The sequence below is a fragment of the Schistocerca gregaria genome, chromosome 2 (genome assembly GCF_023897955.1).
Source record: "Schistocerca gregaria isolate iqSchGreg1 chromosome 2, iqSchGreg1.2, whole genome shotgun sequence".
Taxonomy (NCBI): domain Eukaryota; kingdom Metazoa; phylum Arthropoda; class Insecta; order Orthoptera; family Acrididae; genus Schistocerca; species Schistocerca gregaria.
Window position 1 is genome coordinate 597,859,201 of NC_064921.1, and position 25,891 is coordinate 597,885,091.

General features: G+C 38.5%; 1 protein-coding gene across 1 annotated transcript in view; it reads left to right on the plus strand.

The window, feature by feature from the left end:
* Positions 1-24,896: 24,896 nt before the first annotated feature.
* Positions 24,897-25,891, plus strand: part of LOC126334526 (uncharacterized) — a 75,836-nt gene continuing 74,841 nt past the window's right edge. Inside the window, exon 1 of the mRNA XM_049996876.1 lies at positions 24,897-25,244. Coding sequence (XP_049852833.1) covers positions 25,117-25,244 — 128 coding nt within the window. The 5' untranslated portion in view covers positions 24,897-25,116. The remainder of the gene's footprint in view (positions 25,245-25,891) is intronic.

The window sequence follows — 25,891 nt, forward strand, 5'->3', positions numbered from 1 at the left end:
CCACATTCTGTCTCTAAAAGTCTTTGTCAAGTAGTCTTCTTTACTTTCTGTACGTTCCATCTTGATTTTGGTTCTCATGTAACTTCAACAGGGAGTGTACACGGTGATATTTCACGTGGAAGATGATTTGAACCCACTGGATACGTGTGAGCTTGTCAGTCAAATGTATATGGCAGCTATCCTGAATACCGAATAGTTGTATGGGGACTAGAAATGTGGTATAGATATTAGATACCCTAAAAAAATTTGCTGCTTAAAAATTAAAAAGAAAATTTTGAAAGAATTATTGAAAAAAATTGGAAAGTGCTCATATTCTTGGTGAACTTTAACTGGCACTAATATACACAGACCTTCAATATTCAATATACATATTTAGCATTTAACATTCGTAAATTTATGTACATCCTTTTTTGTTACCACTATTGTACATGGAGATTGGAATGATAATGCTGGTTCTGGATCCCCCTCCTCTGCTCATGCGGATTCTTCTTGTTAGCTTCGATCCTCTTGATGCAGGTTTCTCGGTGCGTCGAGGATAATGAACAGAAAATGACTGTGTGAATAAACTTTGCTATCTTGATGACAAGTTTTCGTGTAAAATTGGAATACACATTTTTTTAACAATACTGACTCGGTGGAACTCATAATACAGGATTTTCCACTCGAACCTCCCTGATTTCAAAGACCCAGGAAAAAATACAACACTAGATATGATGATGAGAAATGCACCAAAAAAGTCGATTTTGCAATAATATTATTTTCTTGATCTACACAGTTTAATCTATGTTGTGTGTGAGTTTTAGTGTGATAGCAGCTTTAGAAATACCTTTAAATTATTAAACTGACTAACTTTGCACTGACGGCTACTCCCACCTTTTCCAACATTTGGGAATTTCCTTGCTTCAGTGGAATTTTTGTTAGTGTGAAGGCTATTGACTTTCGAGTCTTTGACTGAGGTCTATATCTCTGGCTGATATATTTATCTTTGCCTGAAAACTTTTTTGCATGTAGTTTATTTACATTACTAACAATACTAACACATATTAGTATGTGGAAGGTTGAATTTGTAAACCTTTACATGGAAGTCGAGATTTATACGTAATGAGTGGTCAAAAAGCTGTGTTTAGGAAACAAAGGTTTCATGGAAACTGGTTTACCAACAAGAAAGAGGAAGCAGCTCGAATTGAAGAACATAAACTCTCAGGTTCAGCATTGAAACTTGGGACAGAGCAGTTGTACATGTGATGATGTTGATGTAGATTCCACTGGAATCAGACTTATTGATTTAGAGCTTCTCTGCCAGGCTATAAAGTTTTCATGTTCATGCTGTAAAACTACAGAATGCATGATTGTTATTGAAGAAAGAAGAGTGGGACTAGCTTGTGATTTTAAATTAACTTGTAATTCATGTGACTATGAATTTTCATTTTCCTCCTCCAAAATAACTGGCACTGGTACCTATGAAAGCAATATTATCTGACATGTGTTGGACAGATCAGCGAAGAAGATAATATATTGTGCAGTTTTCTGAACATGCCTCCAACTTGAACAAGGATTGAAAAATAAATAAAGGGATATCGGATGCTGTATGCGATTGGTGGAAATAAACAAAAAAATAGGTCCTGGGGTGGATATTCACGACAGTAAATCTCCTACAAATGTTACTGACCTGTGTGTGTCTGTAGATGGGGCCTGGATGAAAAGGGGTCACACATCTCTGTACAGAGTTCCATAGTTTCATCTGTTATTAGTATTGACTCAGGTAAAGTTTTAGATGTAGAAATTGTGTCTAAATACGGCCACCAGTATGCAACAAGGAAAATGATCAACAGTGAAGACAGTGAGAAACTGTGGCAAAAAAGAATGTAGTAGCAAGCCCCTAAAAATTATAATGGCACAAGGGGGGGGGGGGGGGGCATGGAGGCTGCTGCAGCTGTGAAGGTGTTCTCCAGATCTGAGGTCCAGTATGGTGTTAGATATATTAAATATCTTGGCAATGTGCTGTAACAGGTAAAAATCCATACAATACAACAACAACAAAATCGGAATGTGTTGGTCACACCCATAAGAGGCTTCATGGTAGGCTTTGTTACTTGCTCAAAGAGAAGAAAGTTGAAGTACTTGATGATGGAAAACCACTAGGAGGGAACAGCATCCTTACTCAGGAAAAACATATACAATGTAGAGGCAATGAGACGTGCTGTGTGGGCAATTTTTTTCCACAACTATCCTCTAACCAAACACTATTGCACAATCTGTGTCCGAAAGACGATTGGTATAAGTTCAACAACAGAAATGAGACATACTCACATAAACACTCATTACCAGAACCTGTTATTAATACCGTTAACCCCACATTCAGGTTTGTTCCAAACCCTGATTTATGAAGGAAGTGTCTTCGTGGAAAGACACAAAATGCAAATGAAAGCCTCAATAATTTAATTTGGATTACGTGCTGAAAATGGACATTCTGAGACTTGAAGTACTCAAAATGGGTGTCATTGATCTGCTTTTATGTTATAATAACAGAAATAATGGGAAAATTGAAGTGCTGAAGAGAGTTGGTGTAGATCCTGGTGTGTTTCGGAAGAAAGAATTTTACACCATCGACGAGCTAACAGGTCAGTGTCTTACCTACAAATACAAACCAAGCAAATTCGAAGAGGAGAGAAGAGAAACCTCGAGGATGTGGAGTATGACTAGGGGTGGGGGTACTTCAAAATTGAGGTAAGCTTATTACATGTAGAAGTATGACAAATTCTTTGAACCTCATTTTCTGCTTTACATTTTTTACATTATTAGAAGTCTTTTCTCAAAAAGTATATGGGCTAATGGCATGAAATTTTCAGGAACTGATCCCAGCACGTTGCTGTCTCCCTGGAACTACAAAATACAAGTTCCTGCAATTACATTCTGATCATTAGATGATTGTAAGCAGAAAAGAAAGTGAATTTTAGATGTGCAAAATTAAGAACTCTGTTACTGAAATAATTTGTACCATAAACTGTACTTCAGAAGTATTATAACCTTCTCAGGACACTATAGTAAAATTTTCAGATTAATTGATGGTTAGAATTTGAGTTATGGCTTTTTATAAAAAAAGATAATAAATTTATTAAAAATTCAAATTTCTGGAAAAATTTTAATCCTACATATTTCATTATATTTTTCCATTAAAACACAGACCTTTTGCTTTACACATGCAAAATTTTAGATTTGTACATTCATAAATATGGCTGTAATGATTTTTAAAATAAATGTTCACATTCACTTTAAGCGATGGGTCTTTGCCATTGCTTCCCACGTCACACCAGAGAAAAACCAGCTGATAATTTATCTATGTGTACAGCGTAGTTAGTATGTACATCTGACCGACAAGTTCACACATATACGGCCGGCTGAAACCATCTTATAGGTGAAATGTCACTGTGTACACACCCTCTTGAAGTTACCTGTGAACCAAAACAATGCTACTTACCAAATACTCTTAGAGATAGAATGTAGCACATTTGATCTGTCGGCCTGATGCTATAGTAATTACAGTAAATTTGTAAAACCACAATGACTTCCAGCACTGACAAGAAAGTTACAAGAAATCCAAAATTTCAAACCATGTCATGGTGAAAGGTTGTGTGTTCACATGCAGTGGCTCAATTAAAAGTAGAATTTACATTGTACAAATGTAACAACACATGCGAAAATATTTGTAACTATAAGGAAAATGATTTCTTGTAATCTAAATGAAATCCTCCAGGAAAAAACATTATCCCTGCAGTGTAAGTAATACACATCGCTCAGAAGTCTGCTCAGTGATAAGAGCAGTGAACTATAAATCTCTACCCCCAAAATTTATAAACAATTAGAATTAAGACATCACTGGCAATATTGCACATCATAAATGTCCATAGCTTGTGGTCACAGTCATAGGATATTGTTTAAATGAAAGTTCAGCTATTTGACTTTAGGCTATATACCTTTTATTCTGTTGTACAGTCATGATTTTGGCCTTCGGCAGTTTTCGAGTACTACACTGAACACATGAAAAGTACAGTGCGTCAAAAATTAGGCAACATTATGCTAATATAGTGTAAGATCAAGAAGTTTTTTAAAATTAAAAAAAATTATTGAAATTATGTTACTTTCATGTCCAGTATAATCAGACTTTTGTAAATGATTTCAGCTTCAAAATGTATTACACTTGTTTATAATATGTAGGTGCCACAGTATAGACACCCTAAGACAAAAAAGACACTATATGAAGGAATTATCTGAATGGGACCGAAATTGGTAAATGTGATGTGCATTAACAGATGAACAAATGATTACAATTTCAGAAAAATTGAAAAAAAATTTTAGGAGTAAGATCGTCACAGATTGAGCAAGTCAGTAACGCATTGGTCCATATCTGGTCCTTGTGCAAACAGTTATTCGGCTTGGTATTGACTGATAAGTATTGTTGGCTGTACTCCTGAGTGATATTGCACCAAATTCCATCCATTTGGCACGTTAGATCGTCAAACTCTTGAGGTGACTGGAGGGCTCTGCCCATAATGCTCCAAACGTTCTCAATTGTGGAGAGTCTGGCAATCTTGTTGGCCAAGGTAGAGTTTGGTAAGCATGAAGACAAGATGTAGAAATTCTCGTCTGAAGCGGACGAGCATTATCTTGCTGAGATCTAAGCCCAGAATGGGTGGACGTAAAATGTCGTCGGCCTACAGCTGTGCTATGAGGGTGCCACACATGATAACCAAAGGGGTCGAGCTATGAAAAGAAATGGCACCTCAGGCCATGACTTCTGTTTGTTGGGCTGTATGGTGCGCGACAATCATGTCGGTATCACATCACTGCTCACAGTGTCCCCAGATACATCTTTGGCCTATAATCTCATTGATTTGAGTAGAATTGTCTCCAGTGATGAGGCCGATCTGATTTGAGCCTCCATGACCAGCAAAGACGTGCCTGGAAATGCTCTGGACAGTGGTGGAATGCCAACCTAAACCAGGAGTGATGGTCTGGTATATAATTGTTTAAGTAGCAGAGCCCAATTGGTTGTCATCCATTGTGCATTTACAACACAGTCGTACGTTGATGATATTCTAAGTACCATTTTGTTGCCTTTCACTGCAAGCCATCTGGGGCTTACATTTCAGTAAGATAATTTCCTCACGCATGTGTGCTTGCCAAACCATACCTTAGCCAACAATGTCGCTAGGTCTCTTCCCAAATGGGAACACTTGGAGCATTATGGGCAGGGTCCTCCAGCCATCCAAGGAGTTTGACGATGTAATACGCCAATTGGACAGAATTTGACATGATATCACATAAAACTAATTCCATAAGACAACACTGGGTGGAAATATGCAAAATATATTACAAGGTTTGTTTCCCAGACTAGCAGTTCTACAAGGAACTAACGCAGTTGAACTTATTTGCCTGAGTAACTCAGTTTAGTTAAGATGATTAGATTACATTAGATGTACTTTTCGTTCCATTTGATCCATAGTGAAGACATCCTCCAGTATGTAGAACATGTCAGAAGAACCAGAATACAGAATAAATATTTACAATAAAAAACAAACAACCTAATGCACCTTCCACAGATTCCAAGCAGAATGAGGCCACTGGCAAGCTACTGACAAAATGTATTCCTGAATAATGGACACCTTTCTGGACAAAGTAATTGGATTTAAATAGCTGTGGAAATTGTTCTTATTTCTAATATTTATTCCATGATCCGTTGATTTGAAAAAGAGATATACAAATTTCATTATGGAATGAAGATATTGGGGAGCAGTAGTTAATATCCCTAGTTCCCTAAACAGGTCTCTCTAAGGTATTCTCGATTTCACAGCACAAATCATTCTTATTGCACATTTTTTTATGTTGGATGCTTGACGAGTTACCACATGAAAAAATCCCCTTCACATTTTTATATCCCCTATGTCTGATAACATTCGACTCGCAAATAACGATTTGTTTAGGCGCTTCAGCAGTTCTGTGGTGTCCTGCTCTCAGTTGAATATATGATCAAGATGTAGGCCTAATCCCAAGAATTTAGCGCCGTGCAGTTGTTTTACCTGCCTGTTATCGTATTTTAGGTGTGTGCTGTTGGGACACCTCTTACAAGTTCTGAATTGCATGTAATGTGGTTTTTCAGAGTTTAGTGATAAGAAACTGGTTAAGAACCATTCTTTAATATCCTTGAAAATTTCATTAACCGATCGTTCTGAGACTTCACTTGATTTGCTATTTATTGCAATGTTCGTATCACCTGCATATCTGTAATACAGAATAGCTCATCAATATTTATACCCAAGAACTGGGAGCATTCAACCCTGTTCAGTGATCCCTGTTCACGTGTTACATCAATTGTTGGAATGACTATTTGTTGCACAGAACTGAATATAATGCGTTTTCTCAAAGCAAAATGAGTGTCCATTTTTTATAGAACTACTTAATAATTATCTCAAAAACATCATTGACAATATCTTCTGTTGCCTTCTCTCTAACATCATGTAGCTACAGTTCCAAGTGACTTTGGAAGAGAAGAAAAAATAGTAACAAGATATGAACTGGGAGAAAGAAATGAAATGAAAGCATAAACCACCTGGCAGAATTCTGCACAGATGGTAATTAATTCCTCAGTAACACTCGCCTTAAGAGTCATAAAAGAAGGATGTGTATACATAGAAGAGACATGGAGACATGACAAGCTTTCAGACTGATTAAATAATGGCCAGGCCAGGATATTCGAATCAGATTTTACCCTGGTAGACATTTCCAGGAGTAAATGTGGACTGTGATCACAATTTACCGGTAATGAAGAGTAGATAATAACTGAAAAAACTGTAAAAAGTTAGAAATTAAGATGGGGTCTGTATGAGTTGAGAGAAGCGGAGCCTGTTTAGAGTTTTGGAGGAAGCATTAGGCAACAACTAACCGAAACGGTGGAAGGAGTACAGTAGAAGACAAATGTATGATTCTGAGAGATTAAATAGTGAAGTCACCAGAGGATCAAATGAGTACAAAGACAAGGCCTTGGATATGACATGAGGTACTCAATTTATTGCTGACAGAAGAAAATATAAAAATGCAGCATGAGAATGACAGGAAGTGTAAAACTTCTAAACAGGAATAGCTAGAGGAAAAATGTAAGGATTTAGAAGCATATTTCACTGGGAGAAAAATGGATACCATCTATAGGAAAATTAAAGAGGCCTTATGAGAAAAGAGAAGCAACTGTTGAATATCAAGAGCTCAGATGGAAAACCAGTATTAAGCAAAGAAGGGAAAACTGGAAGGGGGACAAGTATGTAGAGGGTCTATACAAGGGAAACAAACTTGAAGGCATTATTATAGAAAGTGAGGTGGATGTAGGTGAAGTTGAAATGGGAGATATGATAATGCAAGGAGAATTGACAGAGCACTAAAAGACCTAAGTCGCAAGAAGACCATGGAGGACAAGATATTTAATCAGAATTACTGATACTTTTTGGAGAGCCACCTATGACAAAACTATTCCACGTTTGTAACATTCGCAGACTAAGATAAAGCTTTTGACAGTCTTATTTGGAATACATACTTTGAAATTCCGAAGGTGCACAGAGCAAAAGGCTATTTACAACTTGTACAGAAACCAGATGACAGTTGTAAGAGGCAAGGGGCATGAAAGGAAATTTTTTACAACCCCAAAACATAATTTGTTCAAGTGTGATGGGTGATGAATATTATGCAAAAGATACTGGAGTGGATCTCTTATAAGTTGTGTTAGGTGGACATTATTAGCTGTTTAAAAAATATTATTACTGCATACTGGCGTTGTTACGAGAGTAGGTTAGTTATTTTGTTACATGGGATCGCTTGGAAATGTAGTGTTAGACATGTCCACTTTTTAATGCTTTAGGTGTACAGAGTGTTTTATTCTAAGTCTAAACTTTGTTTATCTTCCACACATATGCAGAATGACTATCACTGAAGTTTAATTAACGTATGTGTGCACAACTTCAAACAAATTCAGGAAAAGATAGTGTTTGTAACCTTGATTTTCAGGGTCACTACAAATCATCTTGAATATGTAAAGCCAAAGACACAGATGTTAAACACTCTCTGATGACGAAAGGTGATTTTGAGTACTTGTAGAGGTCTATTTCGAGCTCTATTAAAAAAATCCGATACTCCCCTTAAAGATGCACTTTAGGATGTGACTAGATGAGACACTTTTGTATTTGACATTTGCCTATTATATCTTTTCCGTATTCAAGCATATATCATGTTCTGAAAAGTACCAAGTTTTTCTGTTATATGTTGGATGCTATTTATGATGCCCTGAAGACTAATTAAAAAGCTGGTATCTTCATTCTTACATCCCAAATACTGCAAAGTGTTAAATTTATTCTGTACTGGATTTTGTAGCTGTGCTTTGTGGGAGTGCACTAAAAAGGCTCTGTGATATAGATGATTTCCTTTATTAAAAGTTACACTCAATCTGAAATAATGTTGACACCAGATATCTTGTTACTTCCTTTCTCAAACCCACTAAGCAAGTGGTTAAAGAGCATTGAAATTTCCAGTACTAGAATCTGGCTATCTGAATATTCTGCCAGGATTGCATTAATTGCACAATTTTCGAAATAAAGTGAATTGCTGTGAAACCACAAATCCATCTTTCATTACTTAAATAATACTAGCTTACTCACATATTAATTTTATCCACATATCATATTATAGCCTTAGAAATGAATCAGGCCTAGTATTCGTGAAATTATAGGACTGCCACGCATATTTAATCACATTTTGAAAATGTGGAGAGGAAAACTGATAATGTACTGCTGATTGCAGTTTGAGAATATTGTTATGGTGGTAGACTGGAAACTGCAGTGACCTGCAAACAATAATCTCCTCTGTTAGTTTTCTGTAAAATACCTTCCACTGGCGGAAAATTTCTCTGTCTAACAATTGAATTACGTTCGTTGTGCCATATGGAATCTGAAGTATCTCTAGGTCTTCGTCAGGATCAGCTGGAAATACGGCTTCTAAAGAATGAGAACTTTAATGATCTGACCCCATGTTGAGAAGGAGAAGAGATTTGTTCCCTCAGAATGGAAGAAAAGCATGACGTATGAAACTGTACAGTTTTTATTTCCCATTTCTTCCGGCTTCGACACGTCTACCACAAGAGAGTCTGTGAAGAACATTGTTCTTTTGACATATGGTTCAAAACGCCAACTTGAGTCTTGAGGAAAACATATAATTTAGGCAGCAATGAACTATCCAGACTACTTATGGGCGTTATAGTGTAGGAATGTGTTGAATGCAGTCGCAGATTGTGCAGTCGCCTCTGTATATTTTTCACCTTCGAATATCAGTGTCCTTTTAGCATCCGTTTCCTTTTGAAAACCGAACTGATCTGAGTTGTAAATGTAAGATTACCAATCTGGTGATCTTATGATTCATAACAAAAGCTTCTGATTTGAACAATATTGACAATTTTGACACTGAGGCTTTTCTTATCACTTTTCTTTGTCTCATAAGATAATTTTGGTTCCTGGCGTTGATTTCGAAGACACCTGTTTAGTATATGCGGTACTGTCACTTGAAGAGTCTTTATGAGTACATCTTTCTTCCGTTTACGGATTCGCAATCTGTAATATCAAGTGTTTCAGTCGTTTCTAGCCACAGGCCTGCGCTATTTACATGCTTATCTAGAAGTATAACTGCCATTTCGTACATCTAACGATTGACCCTGTACTTGGTCTGTATTATGACAGAGCACCTACGTAACTACACACAGATGCCAGTGGGTATGGGATCGGTGCTGTTCTGGTGCAAATTTCAAATGAAAAAGCCTATGCTTCTGAGACACTTATAAAAGGCGCGAGAAATTACTCAACTACAGAAAGAGAATGTCTTGCTGTGATCTAGGCCATGTGCAAAGCCGCCCGCTATGGTCAAGCGGTTCTAGGCGCTTCAGTCCGGAACCGCACTGCTGCTATGGTTGCACGTTCAAATCCTGTCTCGGGCATTGATGTGTGTGTTGTCCTTAGGTTAGTTAGGTTTAAGTAGTTCTAAGTCTATGGGACAGATGACCTCAGATGTTAAGTCCCATACTGCTTAGAGCCATTTGAACCACTTGTAAATTTCGACAATATCTCTATGGAAGGCCATTCACAATTGTTACAGACCATCATTAACTTTGTTGGTTGACAGGTCTTAAAGACCCAACAGGACGACTTGACAGGTGGGCACTACGTCTTCAAGAGTATGACGTTACCATAGTGTACAAAAGTGGAAGAAAACATCAAGATGCCGACTATCTCTCAAGAAACCCTGTGCAAGACCATCAATACTTTGATGAAGATAGCGACTGTCTCGCTGCACTCCAGGATCTCTCTGCTGAGCCGAATAAGGACGCCAAGACATCTCAAATTATGCTTGCCTTAAATCGGTCAGAGGATGTGAAAGGACAATTTAAGGTAGTTAATGGATTACTTTGCAAGAAAAACTTCGATCCGTTTGGAAAGAGGTGGCTACCAGTGATTCCTAAACACTTGCGCTTAAGATATCCTACAGAAATTCCATCACACACCCGAGGCCGAACATTTAGGATTTATTAAGACATACGATAGAATCCGCAAAAGATTCTTCTGGCCAGGTTTATTTAGGAGTGTCCGTCACTATGTGTCGCACTGTCTAGAGTGCCAGAGGAGAAAGGCAGTTCCTCAGAAACCAACTGGCCGACTCATACCAATTCAACCAGCCGAAACGTCTTTCCAGCGTGTTGAGATTGACATCCTCGGACGATTTCCAACGTCTGCTAGTGCCAATAGGTGGATTATTGTTTGCACTGATTATCTGACAAGCTATGCTATTACAAAAGCCGTGGAAACATCCGAAGCATCCGAGGTAGCCAAATTCATCGTGGAAGACATTGTATTGAAACACGGTGCCTCAAAGTCGTTAATTACGGATCGAGGGGAAGTTTCTCAATCGAATCTTGTGACAGAGATAAACTGTCAGTGCAACATTACTCATCACATAACGACTGTCTACGATCCGCAAACTAACACGCTTACTGAACGCCTTAATAAGACCTTTGCCTACAACACCGCCAAACAAGACTCCACAGGATTTACGCCATTTTTCCTGGTGCATGGGCGTGAAGCGACTACGATGATGGACAATGTGTTTTCGTTACATCCTGATGACGTGGACGACGACTACATCGGCCAGGTGTTAACCCGATCTGAGGAAGCCCGGCAGTTAGCTCGACTCCACACGCTGCAGGCTCAAGAACACGATCACCGAAGGTATGACGCGAGCAACCGCCCTGTTGTCTACTAGCCTGGTGACCTCGTCTATATCTTCACTCCTGTTCGGAAGTCTGGTTTCTCTGAGATGCTCCTCAGGCGCTACTTTGGACCTTATAAGGTTGTAAGACAGTTGTCTGATGTTACTTTTGAAGTTGAAGATTTCGACCCCGACACAAGATCACAGATACGGTCCATATCCTTCGAATGAAGCCCTATAAGGATCCTGCAACCCAGGGTAAATTCGAAGCACCAGCGACAGGCAACAAGTGGAAAGGCGACGAAGAGCGTAGCGGCAAAGGAAGTTCTAAGAAGATCACCACCAGGGCGAACATCAGTCATCGGGAGTTGGAGTATGCAGGACCGATTACTCATCCCGGACAAGGAGGACATAACACCGAGACGCTGTTCTCTTAACGAGGGAGCAATGTCGCAGAAGAAATTTACTAGCATCATCACTGTGGTGTAACGCCTATGATACTAGACTGTTGCCTGGAGGTTTGTGAGTTCAATATAAAGAATTATTATACTGGAGTGTTCTGTAACTGTATATGTACCGTATGTGTTCTGGCCAGAGGCAGTTCGCTTCGTGCTCTTGTATGTGCAAGTGCTGAATAAACCTTCGTTAACTGAAGTTAGTGTTCGTTATTCATATACTTACACCTTCTTCTATGTGACAATATTATGCTTTGTAACATTACAAAATTATGTTGGACTTTTTTTATTTTCCTTGTTTGACAATAGTTAGCTTTTAAAACACATTCAGTAACGAGTTAAAACAAATAATTATTACGTTAGTAAGCAGGTTAACTGTAAACGAGTGGTGCGAATCATGATATGTTACGGTATTGTGGGGGACACACAGAATTAGTCCCGTTGCGCCATCCTTCACGTAACGTCTGGTGCTGGCGGGCCAGAGCTGCGGCCGCAGCGACATCAAAAGGACTGGAGCAGAAGCGCCTGGAACCCTCTGCCTTGCGTCGCCTTGACGCTTCGAGACATAACGACGCCGCGGCTACATAAAGCCCACCCTGCTGTCGCAGGCATTCAGTGTGGATAGTTTCGTTCTGTGCATGCTGCAGACGTGTTTAGTGTTCCGACTTTAGCGTCTAGTGGACTATTTTATATGACTATATTTTATTCGTTTACCTTAGTCTCTTAGTGTATTGTGAATTAAGTTTGCAATGGATAAATTTGTTACCAAAAACGGGCACTTGGAAGTTGATGATACAGCAAGTCAACCTCCAACAATTACTGTGTCGTCAATTGCTTCGTTGTCTTCAGGTGAGAACCATTCATAGCCAAAACCTGGACAATCGAGTAAGGGAAGATCATTTCAGAAGTCTTGGTTGATCAAATATACGTAGGTAGAATATGAAGCATCTACTGAAAAAGATTTTTTGCAAAAACTGAAAAGAGGCACATGCTAAAAAGCTATTACAATTTTCTTCGAAAAAAGAAGATGCATTTACCTCTGTAAGGTTTTCTAACTGGAGAAAGGCTTAGGAAAATTCTGTCTTCGTGAAAATACATTTATGCACAAAGAAGATGTTCTGAAACTAAATTCTACCACTAACCGAAGTGTGGCCTCCAAATTGACTGAACAGTTAGAGTGTCATATGAAGAAAGGCCGTTTAGCTCTTGAGACAACTTTTACTACTGTGCAATTTCTATGCTGACAAGGACTAACAATTAGAGGCCACGAAGATGTAAGATAATTTTTTTCAATTCTTGGAACTCCAAAAGAATTACATATTTCAGTTCAAATACTAGGGTGTTCAGGGTATAAGTGGATGACCCACAATACTCAAAATGAGATCATTGATGTACTAGCAAATTCTGTTGTTGATTAAGTTATTGGCGTCAATCAAGAAGACTGAACATTTTTCTGTAATGGTTGACGAAACAAGTGATTCTTCAATTCACAAACAAGTGTAATTTTGTATTCATACTGTCAATGATTCTTTAATCATCAGTGAAGACTTTATTCGCTTATACGAGACCCCCAACACTGAATCACAAACTCTGTTCAGTATTTTAAAGGGCTTTTAGTTTCTTGAGAATACTGACAAACTTTGAAGAACTTGTAGTAGAGTTTTTTGAAACATTTTCTGCAGGGGAGAAAACAGAGGCAGGTTTCAAATATGCAGGCTACCTTGAGTCAATGTTACAATTCAAGACTTATTTCTTTTTGTCTTTATTGCCATGCAATGAACTCGGTACAGGATGTCAATGAAAAAATTCAATGCCCTCATCTAAGTGTTGCTGATCTGGAAAAAATATATAAGGGCTTGATTTGTATATTGAATGGAAGGCGTGATAGTTTTGAGCACTTTTGGGAAATGTGTTTAAAAGAAAAACCTTTACAAGTTGATAATCCTTCGCTTCCTTGGAATCGAAGTATACCAAAGAAGTATGAAAACAACAAAGTCAGCTCACTGCACACTTTCAAAACCTCAAAGGAATACTACAAAGCTGTTTACATTGAAGTTTGTGAAACGGCGCAGTCTTGCACTACTGAGCAGTTTGCGTCAACTGGACTCACACAGGTAATTGCACTTGAGCAAGAGTGCTTGCTTTTAGTAAACAGAGGTGAAACAAATTTGGAAAATTCAACAGAGTTTTTCAGAAATGACCTAGTCATTGAGAGATTGCGCTTTCACTTGAATATGTTAGCCAATAACAGTGATATAAAAACTGGTCTTAAAAAACATGTGAGATGTAAGAAAGTACATTACACAAGAGCCTGCAGTTGGAGAAATGTTAAGTGAAGTAGTGAAGTGCATTAAGTTTCCCCAAGTAGTTACAATCACAACAGCGACAGCAGGATGGTCATTTAACGCCCCTTAGATGTCTGAAGTCGTATCTACGATCAACAATGGGACAGAAGCGATTGAACGACTTGGCTGTTCTTCATGCTCACCAAGATGTTTTGGATGAACTGGATATCCGACCAGTCATCAACGACTTCATATTCAGTAATCCAGTCAGACAGTCTACATCTTCACCTTTCTAAAGACACTCTAGCCCTAATAATGACATTTAGAGCAATATTAAATGGCTCAAATGGCTCTGAGCACTATGGGACTCGACATCTATGGTCATTAGTCCCCTAGAACTTAGAACTACTTAAACCTAACTAACCTAAGGACATCACACAACACCCAATCATCACGAGGCAGAGAAAGCAATATTAAAAATCTTTATAAAATAGAGAATTAAATACATACATAATGTTAAATTTTCATTTTCGAAATAGTAGTACTAGTTTAATACCGTATTACTATAGTACTGTATAAGTTATTTTCAAATATTTAAATTCTTAGGCTGTGCTGATACTTTGAACTGCTGAAAGCGAGGGGAAACTACAGCCATAATTTTTCCCAAGGGCATGCAGCTTTACTGTATGGTTTAATGATGATGGCATCCTCTTGGGTAAAATATTCCAGAGGTAAAATAGTCCCCCATTCGGATCTCCGGGCAGGGTACTCAAGAGGATGTCGTTATCAGGAGAAAGAAAACTGGCGTTCTACAGATCAGAGTGCGGAATGTCAGATCCCTTAATCGAGCAGGTAGGTTAGAAAATTTAAAAAGGGAAATGGATAGGTTAAAGTTAGATATAGTGGGATTTAGTGACTTTGGTGGCAAGAGGAACAAGACTTTTGGTCAGGTGAATACAGGGTTATAAATACACAATCAAATAGGGGTAATGCAGGAGTAGGTTTAATAATGAATAAAAAATAGGAGTGGGGGTAAGCTACTACAAATAACATAGTGAACACATTATTGTGGCCAAGATAGACACGAAGCCCATGCCTACTACAGTAGTACAAGTTTATATGCCAACTAGCTCTGCAGATGACGAAGAAATTGATGAAATATATGATGAGATAAAAGAAATTATTCAGATAGTGAAGGGAGACGAAAATTTAATAGTCATGGGTGACTGGAACTCGATACTTGGAAAAGAAAGAGAAGGAAACGTACTATGTGAAAATGGAGTGCGATTAAGGAATGAAAGAGGAAGCCACCTGGTAAAATTTTGCACAGACCATAACTTAATCATAACTAACACTTGATTCAAGAATCATAAATGGAAGGTTGTGTACATGGAAGAAGCCTGGAGATACTGGAAGGTCTCGGATAAATTATATAATGGTAAGACAGAGATTCAGGAACCAGGTTTTAAACTGTAAGAAATTTACAGGAGCAGATGTGGACTCTGACCACAATCTATTGTTTATGAACTGTAGATTAAAACTGAAGAAACTGCAAAAAGATGGGAATTTAAGATGTGACCTGAATCAGCTGAAAGAACCAGAGGTTGTACAGAGTTTCAGGGTGAGCATTATGGAACGAATGACAAGAATGGGGGACAGAAATACAGTAGAAGAAGAATGGGTAGCTTTGAGAGATGAAATAGTGAAGGTAGCAGAGGATCGAGTAGGTAAAAAGACGAGGGCTAGAAGAAAACCTTGCGTAACAGAAGAACTATTGAATTTAAGAAGGAAATATAAAAATGCAGTAAATGAAGCAGGTAAAAAAGAATACAAACGTCTCAAAAATGAGATCGACAGGAAGTGCAAAATGTCTAAGCAGGGATGGCTAGAGGACAAATGTAAGGATTTAGAGGCTTATCTCACTAGGGGTAAGATACATACTGCCTACAGGAAAATTAAAGAGGCTTTTGGAGAAAAGAGAACCACTTGCATGAATATCAAGAGCTCAGATGGAAACCCAGTTCTAAGCATAGTCCGCAGCTCATGGTCGTGCGGTAGTGTTCTCGCTTCCCGTGCCTGGGTTCCCGGTTTCGATTCCCGGCAGGTTCAGGGATTTTCTCTGCCTTGTGATGACTGGATGTTGTGTGCTGTCCTTAGGTTAATTAGGTTTAAGTAGTTCTAAGTTCTAGAGGACTGATTACCATAGCTGTTAAGTCCCATAGTGATCAGAGCCATCTAAGCATAGAAGGGAAAGCAGAAAGATGGGAAGAGTGTATAAAGAGTCTATACAAAGGCGTTGCTCATGAGGACAATATTATAGAAATGGAAGAGAATGTAGATGAAAATGAAATAGGAGAATGATACTGCGTGAAGAGTTTGACAGAGTACTGAAAGACCTAAGTCGAAGCAAGGCCCCGGGAGTAGACAACATTCCATTAGAGCTACTGACAGCCTTGGGAGAGTCACGCCTAACAAAACTCTACCATCTAGTGGGCAAGATGTATGAGACATGTGAAATACCCCCAGACTTCAAGAAGAATTACAATCCCAAAGAAAGCAGGTGTTGACAGATATGAAAATTACCGAACTGTCAGTTTAATAAGCCATGGCTGCAAAATACTAACACGAATTCTTTACAACCGAATGGAAAAACTGCTAGAAGCCGACATTGGGGAAGATCAGTTTGGATTCCATAGAAATAATGGAACACATGAGGCAATACTGATCTTACGATTTATCTTAGAAGAAAGATTAAGGAAGGACAAACCTACGTTCCTAGCATTTGTAGACATAGAGAAAGCTTTTTGACAATGTTGCCTGGAATACTCTCTTTCAAATTCTAAAGGTGGCAGGGGTAAAATACAGGGAGCAAAAGGCTATTTACAATTTGTACAGGAACGAGATGGCAGTTATAAGAGTGGAGGGACATGAAAGGGAAGCAGTGGTTGGGAAGGGAGTGAAGCAGGGTTGTAGCCTATCCCAAATGTTATTCAATCTGTATATTGAGCAAGCATTAAAAGAAACAAAAGAAAAATTCGGAGTAGAAATTAAAATTTATGGAGGATAAATAAAAACTTTGATGTATGCCGATGACACTGTAATTCTGTCAGAGACTGCAAACGACCTGGAAGAGCAGCTGAACGGTATGGACAGTCTCTTGAGAGGAGGATGTAAGATGAACGTCAACAGAAGCAAAACGAGGATAATGGAATTTAGTCGAATTAAATCGGGTGATGCTGTGGGAATTAGATTAGGAAATGAGAGGCTTGAAGTAGTAAATGAGTTTTGCTATTTGGGGAGCAAAATAACTAAAGATGGTCTAAGTAGAGAGGATATAAAATGTAAACTGTCAATGGCCAGGAAAACGATTCTGAAGAATTTGTTAACATCGAGTATAGATTTAAGTGTCAGCAAGGCGTTTCTAAAAGTATTTGTATGGAGTGTAGGCATGCATGGAAGTGAAACATGGACGATAAATAGTTTAGACAAGAAGACAATAGAAGCTTTCGAAATGTGGTGCTACAGAATAATGCTGAAGATTAGATGGGTAGATCACATAACTAATGAGGAGGTATTGAATAGAATTGGACAGAAGAGAAATTTATGGCACAACTTGACTAGAAGAAGGGATCGGTTGGTGGGGCATATTCTGAGGCATCAAGGGATCACCAATTTAGTATTGGATGGCAGCGTGGAGGGTAAAAATCGCAGAGGGAGGCCAAGAGATAAATACACTAAACAGATTCAGAAGGATGTAGATTTCAATAGGTACTGGAAGATGAAGAAGCTTGCACAGGATAGAGTAGCATGGAGAGCTGCATCAAACCAGTCTCAGGACTTAAGACCACAACAACAAAAGGCTGTTACACCCAATTAAAACCTGCTGTTTGCATACTTTTTACTAAAAGTATTAGGCATTATGTAATAACTTTATTAACTGTATTAAAACATTAACATTGAGATATTGTTTTTGTTTAATGAACCCTGAGCCTTATTCAAAGTAAGCTTAAATTAGCTGTTTCACTTATTAACCAAAATGTTATTACACAGCAATATTTTATGTTTTATTCTTTTAATGATAGTTTAGGAGTTATTTAAATATAATTTCAGTCTTTTCAGAGCTATATATGTATTCACTGCTCTGAAAAGTCCATAAGCATGATTATTACTGTAAATTAAATTATCTGTTTACGAAAATACGATGCGTGTTTATATTTTGTTTCAATTTTAAAAGCTAAAAAATGTGTCAGGCTCGTCGAGTTTCCGAGAGTGTTGAGTTATCGAGAGTCCAGTTTTCAGGGTTCTAATGTTGATCATATGACTCTAACACGCTTAAGAAAACTTCAAAATTCACTATTTTTCATCTAAAATATTTACGTAAGTCGGCACCCCTGCGTACTTCACATAGTCTTCGTTTTATTTAGCGTCTGTTGTCCATCTCTGTAGCAAGCAGCAATATATTTTCAGGATTCGCCATCATCTATTTCACACTTCAGGCGAGTTCTGAACTCACAAACCTCCAGGCAACAGTCTAGTATCATAGGCGCTACACCACAGTGATGATGCTAGTAAATTTCTTCTGCGACATGTTCAGCATAACATGGCTTGTGGAGTATACAGGGCGTTACAAAAAGGTATGGCCAAACTTTCAGGAAACATTCTTCACACACAAATAAAGAAAAGCTGTTATGTGGACATGTGTCGGGAAACGCTTGATTTCCATGTTAGAGCTCATTTTAGTTTCGTCCACCTACGCTCAATGGAGCACGTTATCATGATTTCATATGGGATACTCTGCCTGTGCTGCTAGAACATGTGCCTTTACAAGTACGACACAAGATGCGGTTCATGCACGATGGAGCTCCTGCACATTTCATCAAAGTGTTTGTACGCTTCTCAACAACATATTCGGTGACTGATGGATTGGTAGAGGCGGACCAATTCCATGGCCTCCACGCTCTCCTGACCTCAACTCACTCGACTTTCATTTATGGGGGCATTTGAAAGCTCTTGTCTACGCAACCCCGGTACCAAATGTAGAGACTCTTCACGCTCGTATTGTGGACGGCTGTGATACAATACGCCATTCTCCAGGGCTGCATCAGCGCATCAGGGATTCCATGCTACGGAGGGTGGATGCATGTATCCTCGCTAATGGAGGACATTTTGAACATTTCCTGTAACAAGGTGTTTGAAGTCACGCTGGTACGTTCTGTTGCTGTGTGTTTCCATTCCATGATTAATGTGATTTGAAGAGAAGTAATAAAATGAGCTCTAACATGGAAATTAAGCGTTTCCAGACACATGTCCAAATAACACCTTTTCTTTATTTGTTTGTGAGGAATGTTTCTGAAAGTTTGGCCGACCCACGAATAAGCCTGTGACAGTGACAAAAGAGTTATGGCGTCAATAAGTTCTCACTGCTGCACGCACACAGGTGACATAATTGTCACTCTGCATGCATTCTCCGCTCATTTATTTTCCGACATGCAATCATGGCATCGACTTCTTCAAACAATGTGGCTGTGCATGAAGACAATATAGATAATTACATTCTTATAGAAGAATCGGAAAAAAAGACCAGCACTTTCCAACAGAAATGTGAAGGATTATTCAGACATAAATATGAAAATTATAGGATGGGTAGAAATCAGTAGAATAATATTCTTAAGTGCTTGGGACAACTTGTGTTCATTCGTGAAGAAATACTTGTGAGTCTCGATAGAACTGCAGCTTACCAATCTGACATCAAAGGAATACAAACACACAGATTCACACGTAAGAAGCACATACATCTTTCTGTGCAAATGGGATCGCCGCCTCATTTGTCGTTCCTTATGTCAACTGTGTTTTAGTCATTGTCACCTGTTGCCACAAGTACGATCTTCATCTTGATATGATGGCAGCGTGTGTAGATATCCGAGATTTTACTCCAAAAATAAGTTATAGTGAAGCCGTTAAAAATTCGTGTGTAAAGTGCAAAAGTGAATTCTTAAAGTATAGTGAACGTATTGCTGTGTAATCAGCAGCCTAAGAGTAGAAATCGACAGCCTGAAGTACGAAAATATAGAGCTGAAGTCGAAGCAAAACATGGATCCATTGCTTCAAGAACGACAAAAGAACAAAAACTTTCGCCAGAACATGGATACATTGCCTCAAAAGGACGCTAATAAATCATGAAAATGGAATGTAGTACACAACAAGCGTCAAACATTCGGCGCTAAAACGTCGTCTACAGCAAATGTTTCGAGGTTCGAGAATGTAAACAATTTTGATGTACTTTGTTCTAGTAAGAGTCTCACAGAAAGTGAAAACAATCGTAAGAAGAAAAGGAGTTTACTACTCCAGCATTATGCTGTTCAATGCTCTCCCACTACATATCAAATGTGTTCACACAGAACGGCCAAAATTTAAACAAGTTCTTATACCTGACAGAGAAATCTTTTTATTCTGTTGATGAATATTTGAAACAAAATGTATACCATCACTAAACTTATTGTGTCTAGAACTAGTTCAGTTGATTTTATTGAGCATTTGAGCATTATCACACTTTTTGTAACAACAGATTGGCTGTACCTGTATTTACTCTTGTAGGCCTAATATCTGTTTCATCTTTGTGCTCTTATTTATAATCTTTATTTGAAACTCATATTTCTGTTAAATGGTTGTTATGTTACCTAGCTGACATTGTATCTATTACTGTATTTATAGTATGTCTTACTTAAACTATGTACAATTTGGCATTGAATTGCCTTTGTATTTATTGTAGCTTTAAATTGAAACCTGTACAATTTGACACGTTCCATATCCTTGTGATTGACTCACTAACTGGATCTATGGAACATGAAATAAATAAATGATGGGACAAGCAAGTGCCAGGTAGTGGGAGAAATATGATGTGTGTGTAAACCCAAACTCCTCAAAGCCAACACCTATGTAGTGTACTCACTGAAGGAAACATCAGTGAGTACGTTGACAAAATCTGTATGCCTGAGTGTTGTAGTATAACAAATTAGGAACAGATAGCTGATTTTCGTCTTTCAATCTTGCAGCACATTTCTCCTTCAATAGCATGCTAATCTGGCCTAACAACAGGTCAAGAGCATCTTTTGTTTTTAAACATCATATCCTGTAGTATTCGAAATTTGTTTACCATTCTTCACTTGATCCTTCTAATACAGTTTCTGTTGTTGTCTGTACTTAAAATGATATGTACTTTTCTTGTCTCATAACAGTTTTGCACGAAGTCTAGCGATCTGCACATTCTGACATTTCACCTGCTTTTCCAAGATATGAATAACTGCAGTTCATCATAAAAGCAGGTCTCTGTTAACGATTCAGATAAACCTGGCACTGATACATGAAGAACTGTAGTGGCTGCTTCTGTGCCACATGAGTGTTTTACAGCTTTAGATGAAGTGCCGAACCCTTGTGGCTGTTCCCTCTTCATCGTCGGTTGAGGTGGCTTATTAGGGATGTCAAACAGTGTGGTTACTGCGTTCCACATGAGTTTATTACTGTCTGCATTCATGACCTGGTTTTGTTAGAAGTGTAGCGAACTAAACTTAACAAGGTCTTTTTTCATAAGAGCTTTTCGAATGCTATTCACTAGTCATATTCTGTTCCTAAAACGAAAATTAATCATTAATACACTTGTAGTTTGCAAGCGAATCCTGAAGATACACTTTAGTAACATGATGGTATATAGCTCTCATGGTCCTCAGAAAACCTTAAAAAAATGACAGATTTGGTCTCTTCTTCTTGTTGTTGCTGCAATTTGTTGTGCTACAGACGCTCCTGTTTGTAAAAAACTATTGTACAAACCAAAATAAACAACTACTATTCGCTGTCGCTTTCGCTCAGTAGATTTACTTATTGGCCGCTTGGCGCGCTGATGGCGCAGTAGGCAACAAAATCGAGGCGAAATGTGGCGACTGTTTTGTTAGACTGTGATTATACTAAGGCCCTTCACACATGCAGCAACTCAAATACAACCCGTTGCCGACGCCAGTGGCAGCTGAGCTATTTTCTATATTGTTAAACGGGGCTCCGCTGACGGCACGACTCGACCCACCGGTACATCGCTCGCAGCGCAATGTCAACATTGTATGCAACTCGGCGCCTGCGTTGCAAGCGATCCAAGAAGCGTCGTGTCCTCGACATCAGCTTTGTTTTAGGTGATTTTAAAGATGAACGAGCAAGTTTTAAATAAATTGAAATTTGTGGTAAGGTCTTTTGGTACCAAACTGCTGGGGTCATCGGTCCCTAAGCTTATACTCTACCCTGTCTAACTTAAGATAAGGACAACATACACACCCATGTCCGAGAGAGGACTCGAACCTCCAATGGAGGAGCCGCGCGCACCCTGACAAGACGCCTCGGACCTCTCGCGCAAGTTTGAAACATTACTTTAGTTCAGGAAGTAGAAAAACATCCAATTTTATGTAATTACAAGCTTCCAAGGTTACTGCAGGAGAGACTTCACACACAAGGCGTGGAACGAAGTTCATATGATAGGTATGTAATGTTCTGTATATCCATTGTTTAAAATTAAATTACCATTATATCAGTGGGAACACATGTACAAAAACTATATAAACCATACCTGGAGTATTCTTTGTGTGACAATGCCATTCTGAAAAATTACATTGCTGCACGTCATCAAACCTGATAACGGCGGGATAAGACAGAGATGCCATAAATCTAGGATGTGTTTTAAGTACACTGGGGCTCAAATACAAATGGTTTAAAGAGCATAAAGCACTGTCAGCACGTTTCCGTATGTATACATGTAATCACATCCAGGTTTTCAAAATGAAAGTAATCGACAACACTTTAAAATGAAGAATGTAGGTTTTATTCATTCACAGAACCTAACTACAGTCAACATGGAATGAACATTCAAATACAGCAATTCCATTGCCATGGAAGAGAGGCACATGGGGTTAAAAAGTAATTTGTTACATAATTTCTTAATGCAATTGTTGATGAATTAGCACAATTTGAAATGTTATGGTTTTCTTGAAATATTGCAGCATCATTAGTGGATTCATGATTTTCTTGCAAACATGTAGATGCATATTCTACACTTTCACATTTTCGTATTTAATTGTGGAGAATGCAAACAGCTTTGATAACATCATTCACTCTGGTAGGATTCTTGCAACGTATTGGGCTATTTAAAAATTGAAATTTTTCTAAAGCCATTCCAGATGCACATTCAATCCTTTTACTTCCTCTGCTTAAGCGGTAGTTGGAAATTCTTTTCACATTACCGAGACACTTTTTAGAGAATGGTCTCATTAAGTAGCGTGATAAGTGGAACACATCATCTGCAATAAAATAATGGGGAAATGGGTTATCATTCTCATACCTGTAAATGAAAAACCATTTATAAGTTTAGTTTATTAATTTATTTCGCGATTCTCTACAATTTATTACCTATTTGATCTTAAGAGAAACGCCTTCTTTTTGTTTCAGACCCTGAATGCAAAGAGAAATGGAGTAATTTAGGAACAGTCGTTGTTTGGAACTTCAAACCTCCTCCAAGTGGGACCAAAGACAAAGAAGCTTTATTATTTAATGCAAGCAGTGCAGTTTGCATTACCGTTTGTGAAACCCATAGCCTCTGTTGCCACTGGAAATTTACCATATACCCCCATGTCGAAGAAAATGTACTTTATGCTGTAATCAGTGAGGAAACCTCTTCTCAGCATCTCGCATGTTCACCACCATCCTCCTCGTCCACGCCAACAGCTCCGCCAGAAACACCGCTACCATCCTTACACTGCGACTAATGAGCTGAATGAGGACAGCCTCAAAGGGAACACTATCAAAGTTGTCAAGCTAACAGGAATTTCCATGTGGCATCTGATTCTCGTCCGCAAATATGATGAAATTAACAGTTGTTTCATCGAGTTTATTAAAGACAAGAAGGCTAAACTGAAGAGGAGAGAAGATACGAAACTTTCTTCTTTGCTTGTTATCTGAGTTGGATGAAAAGAATGAGCAACAAAAAATATTCAACCGTAGAGTATTACATCTAATCGACTAAATCATGAACCAGTCACCTACTCCATCACTATTTGTCCCTATCGTTGTTACGCAGTCATTGGATCCCAATCAATAAATGTCACTATTGAATCAGGCGGAGATACAGAGAACAATAACCAAGACAATAGCGCTGCCAGTTAGTTTTACGAATTAGTTTGCCAAGCGGCTCGTCAACAATGACTGGTAGATTCTACTGACAACGCAGTTTGAAAGTTAGTTAAGAAAATGACTTATAAAACACAGTAGACTGTATGTACTTTCAATGAAATGTTATTATTTGTGTATAAAACAAATCAGAACTCTCTTACCTCAAAGTGGTTAATATCCGTTCTTCTGAACTGATACGTTCCCTCATTTGTAAATTTCGCTGTGTTATGGCGGGAGAAATCAGTTGTACCGAATCACTGTAGCAATGTTTACTAATTCTATAAAAACCAATGAATGTCGAATCTGTTTGTTGTAGCTGCTTCGCTGCTACAAACAGCCTGCAGTTTATGTTTCTGTGAGTGTATGGATGAACCCAGAATTTCCTTCTTTTTTTCAATCGTAAGTAATAATAATAGAGGACTACATCTCCTTGTGTGCTCGAATCTGTACTTGACATGTACTGTGTAATCAAAAGATGTTGTAGGTACAACAAACAACACTCCTCCTCCACGCTCACAAATGGCAACAGCAGTTTCTCATTGCAGAGTTGCGCTGTGTGCGGAGCTGCGTTGCTAACCAGTCTACAACCAGACATCGCCGACCCATTGCTTTTCAGTCGCTGCATGTGCAGAAGGCCTAACTAGAATTTGCATTTGGTCTGAGATATTACATAGTGTGTTGCTCGTTAATCTTTGCAAACTGTTTGACAGCTGTCACATAGTGACAACTGACAAGGAGTTTGGTGTTGCTGCTCGTTTACCACCTATACGAACTTGCCACAAATCCTTATTACTGTTGCTAATTAAGACAGCAGAACGCTTTGCAAAGTTTATCCTACGCCGGGCACAGCTAGATGTGTCTGGGGCGTACCTACTGCTCATTCGTGCAACATGGTAGCGGAACACAATACGACAACAGTAGCAGGAGAGAAAGACAGTAACATATTGTGTTGTTCAGACAATGCAGAATTCCATACAGGACATACATCGAAATCAATATTTGACGTTGTAAGATCTGGGTGAGTATATAAGCAAGTGTAATGATGTTTCGTGCATCCGAAAGTTGACAGTTATCTCTGCACCATGTTTCATTGCACATTCGGTAGTAATGTTCAGTACATACCGCCATGAAGAAGAATCTTGCGGAACTAGTCAAACTATACCTTTCCAAAAAAAATAAGTGGTAGTTTTTTTAATCGCCCGTAGATCATTAATAAAACCAGACAATTAGCACTCTGGACACGGATTCCGGAGAAAGACGGCTCAAATCCCCGTCCGGCCTTCTATATTCAGGTGATATCCCCAAATCGTTCCAGACAAATGCCAAAATGGTTCCTTTGGAAAGGGTACAGTCGATTTCCTTCCCCGTACTTTCGTATTCCGAGCAAACTTCTCCAATGACCGGGCTGTCGGCAGGACTTTAAACAGCTATACAATCTTCCTTCGGACATTGCTTGTATTGAGAAAGGAAGTGGCTTGGAGAGTTCTGATCATTTTGCAATGTTGCGTACAGAGTTTGTTTTACTGTAAAAGAAGTCCACAATCAATAGAAAGTACTTGTAAAGTGTTAGATTGTATAATATCTTGCTTTCACATTTAAGTGCATTCTAAAATCAATGAGTCAAGAGACACATAACAAAAACTAGGATGGAAAGAAGATAAAAGT